The sequence below is a fragment of the Hydra viridissima genome, unplaced genomic scaffold, assembly GCF_058129835.1.
Source record: "Hydra viridissima isolate aposymbiotic clone 2 unplaced genomic scaffold, HvirCarnegie_v1 scaffold_7, whole genome shotgun sequence".
NCBI classification, from domain to species: domain Eukaryota; kingdom Metazoa; phylum Cnidaria; class Hydrozoa; order Anthoathecata; family Hydridae; genus Hydra; species Hydra viridissima.
The window spans coordinates 2,894,289-2,912,723 of NW_028324306.1; the positions used below are offsets into that span (position 1 = coordinate 2,894,289).

At 28.7% G+C, this 18,435-nt stretch overlaps 1 protein-coding gene and 2 pseudogenes across 8 annotated transcripts; all 3 read left to right on the forward strand.

The window, feature by feature from the left end:
- The first annotated feature begins 480 nt into the window (after positions 1-480).
- Positions 481-15,891, forward strand: LOC145183987 (sorting nexin-29-like). Of its 8 annotated transcripts, none has more exons than XM_090092755.1 (21): positions 481-671; positions 1,718-1,770; positions 2,077-2,175; positions 2,758-2,795; positions 3,082-3,171; positions 3,569-3,653; positions 7,471-7,541; positions 7,618-7,682; positions 7,874-7,970; positions 8,091-9,000; positions 9,125-9,331; positions 9,839-9,881; positions 10,031-10,055; positions 10,247-10,310; positions 10,619-10,842; positions 11,085-11,152; positions 11,250-11,504; positions 11,765-11,839; positions 12,084-12,149; positions 14,452-14,585; positions 15,729-15,891. In XM_090092755.1, exons 1-21 carry the CDS (start codon positions 609-611, stop codon positions 15,793-15,795), a joined length of 2,799 nt encoding a protein of 932 aa, XP_089948881.1. In that variant the 5' UTR covers positions 481-608; the 3' UTR covers positions 15,796-15,891. The 8 variants fall into 8 exon arrangements, with proteins under 8 accessions (XP_089948881.1, XP_089948879.1, XP_089948884.1 ...); XM_090092753.1 differs by lacking the exon at positions 15,729-15,891 and adding an exon at positions 15,273-15,447; XM_090092758.1 differs by lacking the exon at positions 15,729-15,891 and adding an exon at positions 14,805-14,923.
- On the forward strand, positions 4,171-5,069 carry LOC149885626 (uncharacterized; annotated as a pseudogene).
- LOC149885627 (uncharacterized) lies at positions 4,959-6,303 on the forward strand (annotated as a pseudogene).
- Positions 15,892-18,435: the final 2,544 nt, after the last annotated feature.

Below are 18,435 nucleotides of genomic sequence, written 5' to 3' on the forward strand. Positions count from 1 at the left end.
CATTTCACTTTCCTTATGTATTCAGAAGACAATAGTCTTATTCAGCTCTATATTTACTCACACCACAACCACAATCAAAGAGAAAGCATCGAAATCGGACGAAAAAGATGGCTTCTTCATTAGCTCCTTTTGATTAGCTTTAAGTTCTAAAGCCTAATTTCATTCTATATAATTCTATATACCTGTAAAAATGATTTTCCTTTAGAGAGGCAAAGGAGTAAAGAATGTCATCTCCCCACCTTCCCTGGATTTTTGATTAATTTCTTTTAGCAAAACTTTAAAATAATCTTCATTAACAGGATTTTTTCTGAAAATTATCTTTTCGGAGAATATTGTAGACCTAATTATTAGAAGCTCTTTTTTGTTTCAAAACATAAAAAATTTGATGAAATAAGGTATTAAACTTTTTTGTAAACGTTTTGAGTTGTACCTCCACACTGGATTTATATTTGGAAAATTAAAAAATAAAAACGTTACTTTACGGACCATGATGTACCTAAAAATAAAACATCGTTTTATTGGTGATTTTCGTATGAAAAAAGTCTTCTTCCTAAACACAGAAGACAGTTTAACAAATACCATTAGTGTTTAGATATAATAAAAAAAAAATGGACAAATTTGAAAGAGACCGTGAAGTGTTGATGAAAAAGCTTCTTGACTCTGTAAAACAGGTCAGAAAGCAGAACTGAAAATAATTTATTTTTGCTTTATAAGCTCGAATGCTCATTCACTTCATCGTTATGTAATGTAAAATATGAAAATGATCGGTTACTGTAAGCCCATCTTCGATTATTAAGAAGCTTTTATAGCATCAACTTTGACATGATAATAGTGTTTTTGCTTTTAAAGTTAATTCTGTTTTCTGCCATACCAGGCTGTTTTTATTTTTGGCACTTAGCTATTATCAAGTTTTGCAGAGAATTTCTTCACTTGTTGAGTAATCTAAAAAACCTATTGATCTAATACAAAAAGTTGTATAACATTAAATAGTTTTGAATATTTTACAATTGCAATAAGAAGATTTATAATGTAAATATAATTAGCATTAAATTGTTTTGTAATAAATTGATTTATCTTTTCTACTCAATCTTTATAATGTAAAATTAAATTGAAGTCAGTAAAATGATACATTAGAAGATTGTTAAATAGTGTCTATAAATGAAATTTAACTTGTTTATATTAAATATTTGTTAAAAAGGAAGAATTAATGCTATGCTCACTTTTATTGAACAGGATAAAAGAATGTGAGTTGTATTTGAGATGAAGTAAAAATATATTGAAAAAATGAGAAGACTTTAAAACTTGTAAACCCTGTAATAAGTTGCTGTCATTTAATCTTTTATTGTAATCTTTCTGGTAGCAAATTTTATTTAATTTTAAAGATTTTGTGCAAATATCCTTAAACTTAGATCACACATAGAAATTATGCTCTATCAAAAACAAAAGTGCAATAGTAAAGTTGCGATAATGGAAGATGATTAGGGAGTTTAGGGGGTCTTCCTACTCTAAAGAAGTTTCAGTGAGCTATATTTAACATATGCATTCTTTCAGAAAAGTATTAAGAAAAATATATAAAACTATAGACATTTGCTTTTGGGACACCAATCCTTTTGCTTTCACTTACATTGAATTTTATTATACCTAAAACTCCCTTGACAAAAAAAATGTAATTCTAGAATATTTACTGTTAAAATAAATTACTTAGTTATTACTTTAGTGCCAAGTTGACTTTGGTGGCAGAACTGTACTTGCTTCCGAGAAAGATAGCAGGTTTATTGAAATTAATTAAATTATTTTTATGAATCATTAAAATTTTAGTTTTTATCTGGTGTAAATCTTTTAAACAGGGCTGAAGTTTTTTTTGTGTCTGATTAATGTATAGCAAAAACAAACTAAAATCTTTTGGACATCTTTGAAGTTAACATGAATATTTTATTTTAATTATATTTTACATTGTTTAGATGAAAAAAGCTTTAGGTGATTTTATCTTAAATTTAAAGAAATGTTCTTAGTAAAAAAAGTTACACAGAACTTTGTATTTCTTTGAGTTTGTTTAACTTTTTTTAAATTTCTCAGCGTATCCTGTTTGGTTGCACAATTTGAGCAAGCGTTTCAGCATGGTTTAAAGAAGAATAAAATGTGGGAAAGAATTTCTTCTTTTGTAGAGCCTGTGAGGTTGTTTTTTATTCATAATTAGTACTATTTATGAAAATCAAAAATGCATTACCTCTTAAGCCTATACATTCAAATGTTTTAGAATCTTCCTCTTCAAATATATTATGCTCATTATAATTAGCCATATGATTAATTATAAAAGCCATCTAATTAATTTATAAAAGTAGCTGATATTTAGTAATTCAACATACTTGTACATTATTGTAAGCATATATTATATTCATAACTGAACATATGTTTATGAATCTTCTTCTCTGAACATATTCATATGCAATCTTTTCCTCTGAACATATATGTATGCAATCTTCTTCTCATATGTAATATGTATTATATTCAGCTAGTGTAATGAATATAATGGATATTATAATGCATTATTCATTATATAGAATATAATGCATACAATATGTTTAGAGAAGATTGCATACATATATTCTATATAATGAGTATAATGCATATCATATATGAGAAGAAGATTGCATACATGTATGTTCAGTTATGAATATAATATATGCTTGCAATAATGTACAAGTATGTTGAATTGCTAAATATCTGCTGCTTTTATAAATTTAAGTTTAATTTTAGGCAAATCACTGAGAAAATGCTTTTTGAAATTGATTTAAGTAAGTGTTACTTTTTTCAGAAAAATTTGTCTTCATTATCATTTTATTATGAAAGTTCTTTTTTTAAAAACTTTTATTTGAAAAAAAAAAAAAATTTAATTTTGTTTAAAAGCAATATTAAAAGATATCATAAAAAGATCAATAAGGATATTGTAAAAAACTTCATACCTGCATTCAGATTGCTTGTAAGTGCATGGTAGCAAATGATAAGAATATTGTATTATTCTTTTATATACAATGAAAACATTTAATAATTTGTTGACTTCTTGGGTTTTAATTTTTAAAGCATTTTGGTCAGTGGTTAAAGAACATCTGGGGCCATCTGAACTTAATCATTTCAACAGTTTAGAGGATATTACTACAGATTCAGGCAAAGGTTCTGTAAATTTTTTTTTGTTGGTTAACTAGGCTATAAAAATTTATTGATTTGCATTCAAAATCCTCCTCCTGAGATCTTAGTACCAATAAAAAAGATTGCTGAATGCTGCTATAGTCCAAAAAAGATTGTTATTATTATTTGTTGACATCTTATTAACTTTCTTGGAATTTCAGGTTTAAGATAATGTCTTTTTCAGCAAAGCTTTCCATTTAAAAATAAAGTTATCAACAAACTCAACAATAAAAATAGTTATAAAGTTATAGAGCTGGTGAACATGAAAATGGTCAAAGTGCCATTTAGAGCAAAAAGAGTGTTTGTTACATTTTCTTATGAAAATTTTAAGAAATTGTTTTTGATAATGATTATTATTTTACTTACTATACATTTGATTTAGCACGGGTTTGGCTTCGCACTGCTATTAATGAAAATTCACTGGAGAGACAACTTCTTATTATACTTGGAAATGTTCCTTTGTTAAGGTAGATTTTATGGTTTTAAGTGTTGATAAATCTTCTGATGTTTGTTTCTTTATCCATTTATTAAGTGCTGGCATTTTATTCTTTTTAGTGCTGGTGTTTTATTTACTTTACACACACACACACACACACACACACACACACACACACACACACACACACACACACACACACACACACACACACATATATATATATATTAGGGTAGGTTGGTTTTACCATTTTTTTCGAATATCAAACTGAGTAATGTTGCAGTTACTGTAACTAGGGTATAACAACAACTCCACCAAATTTCAGGAATATTGTATTAAAAATAGCTTGCAGATTTGTATTTAAAGTTTTCAATTATGCCCTAAGTTTGTAAGTTTCTAAAATATTTGAAATTTCAATCTTTGAAATTTTAAATTCCAAAGATGTATCTCGTTTCAAAATATCTCGTTTTGAATATATAATGCAACCAATAAAAATGTTTGTTAAGTTACAGCAGCCAATTAAATTTAGCGCATCTGGCGATTGTTAAATGAATAAACAGATAAATATAAAATTGTAAACAAAAACTTCAACAAGAATTACAAATATTATCAACAATAAAAAAATGCCGAAAAATATAGTTACACCTATTACATGAAAAATAAGTGGAAAGAAGTATAGTGGTGGTCCATGTGAATTACTAATGACAGAGCCAAGTACTTACAGACAGGTTATTCAATACTACTACTATCTTATTCATGTAAAGCCAACTGCAGATATCATAGAAGTTACTGAGCAAATTAAAAATAATTTAAAATCAATTTGGGCTGCAGTGAATCCTAATCTACCTCTAATAACTGACAAATCTATTGCTAGAAAGGTAAAGGATCTTCTCATTCTAGTGAAAAACATTAGTCGCAAGCATGGTAGAGCAAGTACCATATGAAATCTTGATGCAAATTTAGATAAGCTTTTCTATATTTCTGCTTGTTCTTGTTCATTGGATATGCTACCTTGCAGTGATAGAAAAGTATTATGCAATAAAGCAAATTGCTCAGAAGAACATATTATATGTATTTGCCCGCAAAAGGCAAAAGTACTTCTTGAAGATAGAGTTTGTCTTCGAGATCAGAGGCAGAAAACTGGTCCAAAAGGAGCTTATCAACTTTCTTTAGTTGATAAAGGAGCTTTCAAAAGAAACAAGAGGATTGATAATGAGCGACAACAGCTATCTCAAAGGGTAGTTGATAAAGCAGAATCTCTCATACAACAAACAATGTCATCTAGCTGTTCAACTGAAACTGAGGTAAACTTATTGTAACTTTATTGATATATTTTAAGTACAAGCAAATTTTGTATGCTGCAATTTCTTTCAGGAAGAAGCTGAATGGCAACCAATTAAGAAATTTCTTGAAGACTACAACTTAATTAAACTTCCCAGGTTTGCTATGGAATTAGTTAGAAATGAGTGTTCTTCAAACTTAGGTGCAGCTTTTGCAAATACTTTACTACATGACATTAAACATATTTTGAAAAAAGATGTTGATATCAATCAAATCTTGATTGACAAATGCAAATTAGATAGGGCTAAAGCACAAGTAAAGATACTTAGTGAAGGTAAAGATCTAGAAAAAAAAAATCAGTTAATTTGCCTTGGTGTAGATAGCAAACTTGATAAGGCCACTCGAACCTCTTGCATAATAAACTCACCTGAAGAGGAGTTCTTCAAAAAATCTATTGAACCTGAACATCACATCACATTTACTTATGAAGATGGAAAATCTACTGGAACCTATTTGACTCATAGAACAATTCCTATTATTGACGCAACTGGTTTAGTACTTGCAAAAGAGACATTCAGTGTTTTACTAGAATTTAACAGTGTTGAAAGTATTCAGGCAAATCTTCTTGATAATACCGCTACCAATACTGGCCCAATAAGTGGTTTAGTGGTAAAACTTGGAGAGTTGTTAAAACGAAAACTGCACCTCATTGGGTGCGCACTACATTAAAACAAACTTCCTTTAAGAGCTCTTTTTAAAAAACTAGATGGTGTAACAACTGGACCAGGAAGCTTTAGTGGGCTTCTTGGCAAAAGATGTGCTGAAAATATTCAGGATTCACATCAAGTTTTGTTTGAACCTGTCACAAATCCTATAGTCCATGGGTATATTCCAAAAGTAGTACTGAAAGACCTTAGTAGTGATCAAAGACTTTTATTTGAGTATTGCAAAGGAGTAGGGTCTGGTAAAGTTGCTGATAAATGGGCTGCTTATAAAATTGGTCCACTTAACTATGCAAGGTGGTTAACTCTAGCTATTCGCATTCTCTGTTTACATACAAGAGACAATCAACCAAACCAGTCTTTAAAAAAACTAGTCTACTTTATTGTTCAAGTTTATGCTCCAGCATGGTTTGAAATAAAGACATCATCTAAGCTGCACGACTCTCCTCGTCTTCTTTTTTCTACTATTGTTCGACTAAATATTCTCCCATTTAATGATGTGATGCATATTGTGAAGCAGAACATTAAAAATAACGCATTCTGCCTAAGACAAGAAAACATTCTCTATCCCATGATTAAAGATGATGACAACAAGATCTGAAATCATGGTTTTCAATCAATACTGACTCTTAGATAAAGGTATCTTTTTAAATTATTTAATTGACTTAGTAACTAAAAAAAAATTATCTTATTATTCTTTTAAACACAATCATAACGCAGTATTGATCACAATTTTATATTTACAGAATGAACTTGACCAGTTTTCAAAATAATTTGAAAAAAATTCCTGTAATAAATTTTAATGACAATCACTGGTATGAGTTGATAGACCGCTCCAGATGTTAAGGAACCTCCTACTACGCAACATTTTACAATTCAAGAAATTCAATACTTCATAGACAATTCTGTTAAGCCAGATATTCTGGACTCCCCATCTCACTCCCTGAGTGTAGAGTGAGCTGTTAAGATTGGAAGTATTGGAAGCATCCCATTACGTTTACAGGTTTGAGAATCGACACAGTTGCATCTTGACAAAATTGCTTAGCAGAAAGATGTGTCAAGCATATATGTCAAAAGGATATTATTCCCATTTATATGATATTTTTGAATAAATTCAAAAAATTACTAAATTAGATAAACAACTTTTTATAAATTTAGAATCATAAATTGTAAGAAAAGTGTTTAGAAAATTTTTTGAAATATTCTCACAATTGAAAATTTTAATTTCCGCTTATCGCGCTTTTTATAGCGTTTTTTGTACAATCGCAATAATCTTTAAAGTTAAATCTGCAAACCATTTTTCATCAAAAATCACTGAAATTTTTTGAGGTATCTCATTTCAACTACCTCCAACTATTGCAACATTACGCAATGGGCCGGGGTAAAATCGATCTACCCTAATGTATATGTATATATATATATATATATATATATATATATATATATATATATATATATATATATATATATATATATATATATATATATATATATATATATATATATATATATATATATATATATATATATATATATATATATATATATAGATATAGATATATATAGATATATATAGATAGATATAGATATATAAATAGATGTATATATGTATGTATGTAAAGCAATTTTTATGCTATCAGTAACAAACTTTCAGATATAATCTTAAAATTTACAAATAGTTTGTTTTTGTTTATTAATTTTTTTGCTAGTTATTTTTAGAGAAAATAAGATTTTCAAGTTACTTTCTCTAAAAATTACTTTTTTAATACTATTAGTATTAATATGTTAACATTATGTTTGATATGGAACATACTGTTATTATGTTTGTCATACTTCTTGATTTAGACTTTTTTATGAACCATGGGCATTATTTCTTGATGTTGAACGTTCAAGTACAATGCCTGCAATGGCTCGAGGTAATCCTAAAAAAGTTTGAACAATTTTTGTTATTTATTTTTTACTTCTTTTTTTTTAAGTTGTTTAATTTCACAGGTTTGGGATCCATTCTTTTTGCAATCAAAGTAAAAAACCCTTCACTAAATCAACCTTTTAAGCAGGTAAATTTAAAATGTATTTTTTTCTTTATTAACTTAGTTATCTATTTGATGGAGCATCGGTAATCAGTTCTCCCATTGTTATTTACATTTACATTTGTACATCAATTATCCAATTAAAGATAAAGATTTGTAAAATAAATTTTCTACTAGCAAATCTTTGTTAGTGAAAATTTATTGTTTTATTTGATCAGATTCCAGTTCCAAATGGCATTTCTAAAAATGATTTAGCTCAAAATAAAACTCACCGCAGAGTTAATTCAACCCCTTTGTTACAGCAGTGTATAGCAGGTATACAGATATAGTTTCCTTTAAATTAATCAAATATTTAATTTGTTAATTACTGCTCCAAATATAATGTTTCAAGTTTTCATGTTTAAATTATGATGTATAAATAGTTTATATTTTCAGAACCTTCCATAATGAAAAAAATTAATATGAAGAAGAAAAAGAAGAAAAGAGTAGTAAGTGCTGTAATAAATGATCTAGATGATGGTAGTAATGTACCATCTAATGTAGATAATACCCTCAGCTCTTATATCAGAGCTAACATAATGAATAAGAGTGCTTCAACTAGCCAAGTACAAGTCTCAACAGTTCATAGGACCAATTCAGATCCAGTTTCTCAGGGCTCTTATTGTTCTGGAGGGTCCAAAGATGCACCAAGTTTCTCTTTTGAAAAGTCTCTCGGGGGAAATCTAGAAAGAAGCACAAGTGAAAATCTAGTACAAGGGATGATTGTAACTGATTGTGAAAAAACTGTCTTTCCCTTAATTCAAGAAAGGGATTGTGATGAAGTTTTTGAAAGTGCTCAGCAAACAAAAACTGAGGAAATGTCTTTCTCAGACAAACTATACATGATTAAAGCACTTTATTCTGACAACTCTGTTGAGCACAATGTAGATAAAGCACTTAATTCTAACAGGTCTGTTGAGCACAATCTAGATAAAGCACTTTATTCAGACAGCACTGTTGAGCACAATCTAGATAAAGTGATCGTAAAAAAAGTCAGTGAACAGTCTGAGAAAGTTGTTACTAAAATTAAAGAAAATGACATTAAGTTAAAAATAGATTATAGTGAACTTGTTTTAAAAGATTCTTTTGTCATAGTTGGAAACGATGGGGATGAATTGGCTGAGAATGATATTTTTCAAAACAAATCAACTGAGCAAAACCAGGTATATTTCAATCAAAATAAATGTTTTAATAAAAATGACATTGAAGAAGATAAAGCAGATAAGGTGACTGAAATGGCAGGTGATTTTTTATATCATCCACTATCTGACTTGCATTCTACAAGTGATAATCCAACTGATAAGAGGTTTTTTTGAATTTTTTAACTTTTTTTGTTTTGTTTGTTAAGATTCTTTTTTATCTTGTTTTTTAATTCTAAAAATTTTCAGAAAACTTTCTTTTATAATTCTTAGATTTTTTTCTAATTACAGTTTGCATGGCCCACTTGCTGAAAAAAATGACAACTTGGTGGAAAACAACACCATAAACAGTTCATCAGAGTGCCTAGAACTATTTTTGTCGTATGATTCAGAGTCCACACAAGCTGCATCAGATATGCTAACACTTTTGACATCTACTAGTGTAAATGAAATGTTTCCTATAGATCAAATGCCACAAGAAGAAGTTCAACAAGCCTGGTATGTTATTATCTGTTATAAGTGCATTTTGAATTCATGCTGCACATCTTTTAAAGGATTAAATTACTCTTTCAATGTGCCAAACTTTGGTCTAGGCTTACAAATAGCTAATACATTTACATACATAGATAACAATCCTGTATGAAGAAAATTAATTTTAAATACACTTAATAATCATAACTAACATTTTTGATAAGTTATTGATTTTTTAGTTAAGTAGAAAAGTTTAAGAAGGAAAAAAAAAAAAAAAACCTCAAAAGATTCTGAAAACTAAGAGCTCAAAAAAATTATTTTCATACTTTTAGTTCAACTCAAAAGTCACCATTTTTTTTATTTAAAAAAAAAAAAGATAGTGTTTTTAAAAGCATTATAAAGAATCTGATTGGTCTGAATTTTTTTAGTGTTGCTAAATTACTTTTATTTTTTACTCAATTTTCATCTGCTTTACTCTCTTAGCTAAGTTTATTTCAGAAATGTAATGAGTTTTTTAATCATTTTTTCTCTTAGCAATTTTGAAGAAATATTGGCTTCTAAATCGTTAGATTTACAGGTTTGTTTGTTGTAAAGATTTTAAGTAAAATTCTGCTAGTATTTTTTTTCTAAGTTTTTAGATTGTTCTTTTAATAACAATACATTGGTAGCAATCTCACATGTAGAGTATACTTTCTATTTTATTGCAAGGTCTTTTTTTATTTCTAGGCTGCCTCTGGAAGTCTATCTGTTGGTTTGTTTTTTGGAGTTTTTTTAAAAAGCTTTTTATTTGTTTTTAAAAATCAATTAAATGAAACAGCAAGCATGTGTAATACTTGCATAGAAGTTGTAAAATATTATTTCATTGTATAACAGTTTTTTGCAATTTTAATTTAAAACTGGCATTTTTCATAAACTCTAGTATTTCAGTATAAAATTGTTTAGCTGATTTGAAGCAAGCAATACTAACTACAGTGAAAAAAAAAGATGACGTAGAACTAAAGAACAAGTTAGTAGTGTTGAATTTGTTAAAAGTATTTGACTAGCGTAATTAATTTTTCCTATTAAAAAAATGTTTTAAATATATCTTTTTTTATCGTTAGAAACCTCAAGCTTTTATTTTAAACTTTCTGATTGGGTTGGGATGTTTTAAGGAAAGTTTTAGATAACTTTTGAAAATTTCTTCAAATGTTGAAATCAGAGTTTTTCTTTTTGATGTAATATAATGTATATGTGATTTAGTTATTTGTATTATCTGTAACATTTTTTTTTTCTTACATTAAATAGGTTTTTATATTTTATTTTTATGAAAAATAGAGATTTACAAACAGCTCTGGAAGAAGAGCAAAAGCTCAATATTTGTTTAAAAAATGATCTAGAAGCTGCCAGTAACAGAATATTAGTAATAGAAGATACCATGGGAAAGAAGTTGGCAGAGATTTCTCATGAAAATGAAGTCTTAAAAAATCAGTTAAAAAAATATGTAGCAGCTGTAAGGTTGCTTAAAAAAGAAAATGGAAATATTAATGATTTTATTGATGGTAAGTTGATATTTTTATGAGCAAAATCTGATGCAAAGTTGATAATTTTATAAGCAAAATCTAATGCAAAGTTGATATTTTAAGGAGCAAAATCTGATGCAGCATTTGTTAAAATTTGTATTAGTATTTACTTCTTTGCTTATGTTTATAAAAAGATGCAAAAATGTTATATTTTTTTTTTATGTTATTACATAAAAATATTAAATTAAATTTGGAAAAAATTTTATTTGATCTTGTTTCAGCTGATGATTTTGTAACTATCCCTGCAAGCAATCAGAATCATGATTCATATGAAGAAAAATTAATTCAGGTTAGCTGTAAAAAAATTTTTTTTTCTATTTGTATTTCTCAAAATTAGGCAAATGAAAAACCCTGAAAACTTTAACTAAATGAAATTCTTTGAATAGATGGCAGAGATGCACGGAGAATTGATGGAACTCCAAGAGCATTTGCAAAGACAGCTGATAAGTCAAGATAATTATATTATTCGAATGAAACAGGAACTCATATCTCTAAGAGGTCCACTACCAAATGATCTTATATCATCTACTTCATCTTTTCCATTAACCAAAAGTTCATTCTCCCAAAATCGGCTTGTTAGTATTTGGGTGCCTTCAGTTTTTTTGAAGGGTAAAGGTGCTGAAGCACATCACCTATATCAGGTTTGTACTTTAATGTAAAGTTTATGTGCAGTTCTGGAAACTTTGTTAGCTAAATTTAGAAGCCTCTCCTTTTCCACTTCTTTTAAAATCTGATTTTCTTAGGTCTTCATTGTTTAAAAAGTAGCAATCAAGAGTTGGAAATGCTACAATTAAAAATCTATTTTTTTGTGCTATATACTTTTGCTGCAGCATGTTTTTCTACTTTTTTTTGACAAGATTATATAATTAGTACATGTCCTTTATAAAGTTTCATTTTATAGATATACATTCGTGTTGGTGATGAAGAATGGAACATTTATAGAAGATATTCTCAATTTAACAAACTTCGATCCCAGGTAACTTTTTTAAATTTTAAAGGTTGATTTTTATAGCTATTTATACAATTTTGGTTGTTAAGTATGTTTATTGATAAAAAAAAAAAAAAAGAAAAATCCTCTCTTTTTTTAATGAAGACAATAAAATTACAAAAGCCATGGAAAATAATTCTTTTTTTTCTTTTTACTTGCTTTTTGCGGTTATTCTTATTGAAATCTTGATTTCAAATGAAATGAAACTGTAATTGAAACATGTAACAATTAGGTCTCAAAAATGAGCTTGATGCTAGAAAAATTTGACTTCCCAAAAAAGAAAATGTTTGGTAAAAAGGTTTGATATTCATAACTTTTACAGTTTTTTTTGTTTACAAGAATATTAAATTTTTTTTGATTTGACAAGACACTTCCTCACTGTGAGCCATAAGGATTTCCATGTTTAATTTCTCCCACAGGTTATTTTCAAGTATAGAACAAATTTGAAGTCAATCAGAAATGAGAATAAAATCTATTTTTTACTGCATTTATCCCCAATAGTGATAAAAGTAATAAAAATATGACATTGATTTTTACTATTATATTTTTACATTACTATTAAATAGTACAGGGTGTCCCAAAAGGTCACTATCTGGTTTGTTTTGCTTATGATTTTTTAATGAATTTACTAATATACAAAGTGATAACAATAAATGAAAGTTTAATTCTTATTGTTAATTTTTGAAAATTATGTCTAATAAATGAGCCTATTTAAGAGCTGACAAGTTTGGGCTATTTTTATTGCATTCTTCATTACAGAACGTAACCAATTCTTTGATATGTTTACAGTTTTGGCTCTAATGGCTCTAAATAATGCTTTGTTTTAACTGATCCAAAGTTGAAGGTTTGCTCATGAATCAACTCCAGAGCTGTTAAATCTATTAACCAGGCTGGGCAAATAGTAACACTGTTTCTTGAGATGATGCAGTCATGAAAAATCTGTTGCAATGCATCTATTGTTTCTTGAGCAATATGTAGTACAGTTCTATTTTAGCCATATATTCTGGGCGGTCCTGATTACTTCAAAATTTGAGTTAGTTCGAAAATGAATTGCACTATCTTAGTTCGAAACCAAAAATGTTAAAAAGTTTTAAATTCTAATTAGATTTAGTTCAACAATTTATTAGAAATTTATTGTTTCAAACTTCAAAATTCGAAGTAAAACAGATCATTTTTTTAACTAAGTATAATTTTGAACTAACCACTACCGCTCTATGTTCTAATTGCAGTCCTAATTGATTTATTTTGGGGACCAAAAATTGCTCAATCATTTGAATTGTAATTTGCGCCGTTGATATTGTTACCTCAGTTTTTTTTAAAAAAAACATAGTCCAATAATGAATTGTGCTGTTACTCTGCACCATACAGAGACCTTACGCAGTAAAGTAAAGGCCTTGAGTAGTTTGTCTTTGATTTCAATTACCCAGACCCTCCAGTTTTGTTTTTTATTCTATTCAGCTCAAAATGAGCTTAGTCTGATGTTAACAGTTTTAAAGCAAAATCTGGGACTTCATTATGCAGATTTAGTACTGCTTAGAAGTATTTCAAAGGTTTCTTTTAGCATCAGTTCTCAAGTTAACTGTATCTTGCACAGCGATAAGTGTAGGTATGATCGCAAGAGTTGGTGCATTGATGATCTTGAATGTCCTTTTGGCACATACTCTATACTTTCTAACGAACGCCGTGCCCGTGGTCTTCCTGCTCGTAAGTTATCAGACGTCTCTGCTTCTTTGAATTGAGCCACAAATCGTCATGCTGTTGGTGGTAAGAGAGGATTTTGTCCCAGAAATTATCGTAAGCAAAACAAATTAGATAGTAACTTTTGGGACCCCTCCCCCCTCCCCTCCCTTATATTATATAAACCTTGAATTACAATTAGTATAATAATTACAATTAGTATGATAGGAACAATTTATTTGGTATTTACAAGTTGATGAGTTGCAGAGAAAAACAGCAACTACATGTTTTAATTCTTTGTACATTATAATTTTTATTCACAGTTTCCAAGTTGTTTTTTTTAAATTAGGTGTTTTTACATATATCTAATTATATCTAAAAATGATAACTAACACCAAATAATAAAGTCTAATTCTTGGTCTCGATCAATCTGATTTAAAAAAAATCAAAAAAAGAAATCCTATGGATATAAATTTTTTTTAACGTTTTTTGAATCTTGATGTATTATAACTTAGGAGAGATTCACTCCTTGATTTTATTTGTCGCTCATGATTGTATATTCGATAAAAATTCAGAAAATTCCCCCTTTTTCCATACAAATTGTACAATCTGTTTAAATCAACCATCTTTTACATTTCGTATTTTTTCTTAAAATTTAAAGCTGTTAAGGGAAAAACTGCAAAATTTTGTGGACTCCCTTTTTTTTCCAGACCATCATTGCTCTGGAAAAATAAAATTGCCTATATTTCTGATTGACAAGATTTTGTTCTGGGCTTGAAGATACCTTTTGAAGGTACCTTTTCAAACCTACATTTAACGGGTGAGAAGAAATTGAACCTAACGGTTTAAGCAGCTTGCATAATTTTTATTTTCCTTTAAAAATCTTTCCAGAATTCTATTAAAAGTTGTTTCGGATCTTACAGGATTTAAAATTTGTTGAAGAACGTCGTCTGCGTTTGCAAGAATATTTAAGGACGGTTATAAATGCATGCATTGCTGGAAATCTTTCTATAGATACTTGCAAACAAGACCTAATCAAGCACATGCCATTCTTCGGGTAAGTTTCAGGGTTTTTCGTCTGTACACAAAAAAAAACAACCTAAATTATATAATTTATTTTAACAAAATGTTTTATTTTCACTACAAAATGACCAACATTTTTTACGATTGACTATAATTTTTTACATATTATCCGTTTTTCGCCCCAAAACAGTTTAATTATCGTTCACTCTTCTCGTATTAATTTTTGTGGATTTACCACTTTTATTTTTTAAAGCTGGAACGTCCACATAAATTAGAGCGAGCTTTTTGCAGTACACTAACACTTTAAATGCAAATTATTGAGGCTTTCAATTCAATCTTAAGAATCTTTCTGGTGGAGAAATCCTGTGCACAACTTTACTTCGGTAGGATGTGCATAAATGAAAAAGTCATTAATGTTTCATTAAAGTTCTTTATTAACGAACATTAAAACTGGTGATGTGGATGTGGCTTTTTCTATTTATTATATTGAAAAAGTTATATCCTGTGCATCACTAATAAATCCCCTTTTGCACACTTGCGCCTTAATACCACACTTTACCTCGCAGGTTTGTTAAATTTTAATTAACATGTAAAACGAATTTCTCTTCTTCAACCACATTTCCTTTTCGACACCGCCCCTCTGAATGAGTTGTATTTTCTCCAATTTTATAAAAACTTTATAAAAACTAATTATAAAAAAAAAAAATTATTTCGTGTTCAGAGAGGCATTCTGCGAAGACGATACTAAAAGTAAAAAACTCAAGAATTCCAAACCTCTTACAAACTCATCTGGTCTTTGATATTATTCATTGTTTATTTGCATTTGATATTTTTACGGAAATGTTTGCATTTTAGAATTTGCAGTTTTACTTTCTTACATATAAAAAAAAAAGGCTTTAAAATTTTTATAGTTTCAAAACAAAATTGCTATTAAGAATTCATGCTACGGATTTATATTCTTGTTTGGATTCTTGTTTATTCGAAGAATTTTTTTAGATTCTCCTATTTTCTTTTTTAAAAAGTATATGTATATATATATTTTGATATTTTGTTAAGGTTTTTCTTTTATAAAATTTAAATGGAATTTTTTTTTTTTAACAATGAAAATAAAAGAAAAAAACTTTGTTTTTGATGATTTTTTTTTTACTCTGCATTTAAATTTAAATACTCAATTCAGATCTCACTGTCAGTACCATTATAATCTTGATTGTAATCCTTTATTTGGTACACCTGAATATTTTTGATCGAACAAGTTTCCTATCGGTGAAGACGTGATTCGGTGTTGTTCACAAGAGAAATACGAGTTGGTGCTTAAAATTTATTATAATATCGTCAGTTTTTCACTAGTTGCGCTGGTGCAATAGCTAACAAAATAATTGGTTTCTACCAAAAAGCTACTATCCCTACGATTACAGATAAGAGAATCGTGGAACTTGTAAATGTGTTGCGTGGTAAAAATTCCAGGCTACGAAAATCATATAAGGATTCAACAGCAGGAAACTGATATAGCAGCTTGTAAATGTCCACTGTTGGTAATTGTATTTGAAATGAAACGCCTGATTTATGAAAATGCGATTTAACTGTGCGAAATCAAATAAAATACATGTTATTGAGCAAAGGTTTGTTTGCTAACCACGAGCTCACGGAATAGAAAATATTGAAGGAGTAGACACGTCTGAAACAAAGAAAAACTTTTGATTGTTATGAAGTTTCTAATCGTATTACCGCCGCAATCGCATCGATTGTTTTGCACGACATTGGATTAAATACCAATTCGTTTATCGACAAAAACAAGAGTAAAATGAGAAAAAGATAGTGTTATGTGGTGATGTATGAAATTGGAAAGTAAATCTGACGAATTTCCACTAATAGATTTCAATACGGAGGGGAGGAATGACAGCACATTAACGATAAATTTAGCTCGTTCAAAAGGCTCTGTAGGTTAAAAAAGGATGAGCATTTTCGCTAAAATGGCCGCTGTCGATTGAAACTGGTTTAATCGACAGCGGCCATTTTACTCCAACTTTTGGAAGAGTTTTGAAAATTTTTTTACTTTATCATTTCTTTGCTTGTCAGATTGTGGTGTTTCTCTTCAAAGATAAGTACCATAAGATATGATGGTGTTGCTGGTTGATTCGTTGTCATAAGATATGATGGCGCTGCAGGTTTAAAAAATGGTGGGATTCGTAGAATCGAAATACAGTTGAGGAAACTGTTACAATTGGCAGTTAGCCTTTTTTTTATTTCAAAGAACTGCTATTTCGAATTTTAAGAAGAGTTTGTTTCTGATATTTTGGTTTGTTGGCGCATGTTTATACATGAGTATGTATAGTAATAAGGGATTGCTCCATTTAACTTTTCATGCAACATTTTCCAGAAAAAAACTTGTATCGGGGAAGATTTCCATATGCGGAAATTTTTTCTTTAACGGTATCGCATTTTATAAAAGAATGTAATTCCGTCACAATTTTCTATAGAATAAGATAACGTATTAAAAATAGTCTTCATTTTTTAATCTTCTCTTTTGTGTATGAACCTCTTGTCATTGCTAAAATGTACTTCTGTATTGGCACAAAATCTACCAGCGCAATTTCCATCTCTGGTGCAGCTTTAATAACCCTCAACCCCACTTCCCCCACCGTTTAAAATTATTATGCTTACTTAAGAATGCTGTCGAAAAACCAAATCAACCAAAGGAATGCATATTTTCTAAAAGATTTATTAGTTCAACATTTTCTTTAAGACTGCTGACAATAACTCTTCTCCCACCGAAAAAACACATGACGGTCATTCTCAGGAACCTTTAGAAAAAAATTACGTACGAAAATATTTCTGATTCTCTCTGCTGTTCAAATGGAATCCCTTAAAAAAAAACCAACATTAATTTTTTCTTAGAGTATTCATCAGTCAGGCAATTATCCTTAATTGACTTCTCAACATAAAAAAAGCTTTCGAGCGAAACGTCGTTTCAAAAAACGCACCGGAAAACGAAATTACGAAAAGAAAAATTGTTTTTTGTTAGTTGTTTTTTTCCTACTCTAAATTAAAGACATTATTCGGTAAAAAGTTGAAGAGCGTTTTAATAAGGTCGTCTTAACATTAAAAAATAGAAGTTTAAGAGATCTACTGAAATATAATTTAAAACAATTCTGGTTTAAAGCAATATTTTGATCAAATATATTCGTGCGTTAATTTAACAAATTTTCCTTTTAAAGAAAAAACGTTTGGTCGGAGGAAAAATTCTAGAGAAATTTCGGACAGGAAAAGCTGCAGCTATATTATAGGTTTTTTTAAATAATTCACTCCAAAACAGATGTTAGATTTTAGAACTAATGTCAAAACAAACGTTCCATTTTAGAATTTTTTTCAATCCGCAAAACCATTTTCTCAGCTTGACATTTTTCGTTTATTTTTTTGTTTTCAGATACATTTTAGTGTAACCATAACTCCGAACAGCTTACGACATGAATAATAAATAAATTAGTTTTTAATTTATGAACGTCTTATGAAAAATACTGCATTACATTTTAACTCCGTCAATTGAATTCGGAAAGCGCACTTTTTTTTACATATAGGAAGAAGTGCAGTGTAACTATGTATATATATATATACAAATAATAATATATTAACACCGCTAGCAGCATGCAATTAAAGTCATTCGAAAATTTTCTTTTACCACCTTCGGACTCGTGACAAAAGTGTTTTTCTATATTAGAACTATTTTCACTTTGAAACCTTGAGATGCATGTATATACTCACATATTTACATATATACTTATGAGATAAATTGTTGAGAATATTTATTAAGTACTATAAATAAGAAAAGAAAACCAGTGGCAAATACTATTATTTTGAATATATTTCGATTTAAGAATTATTACTAT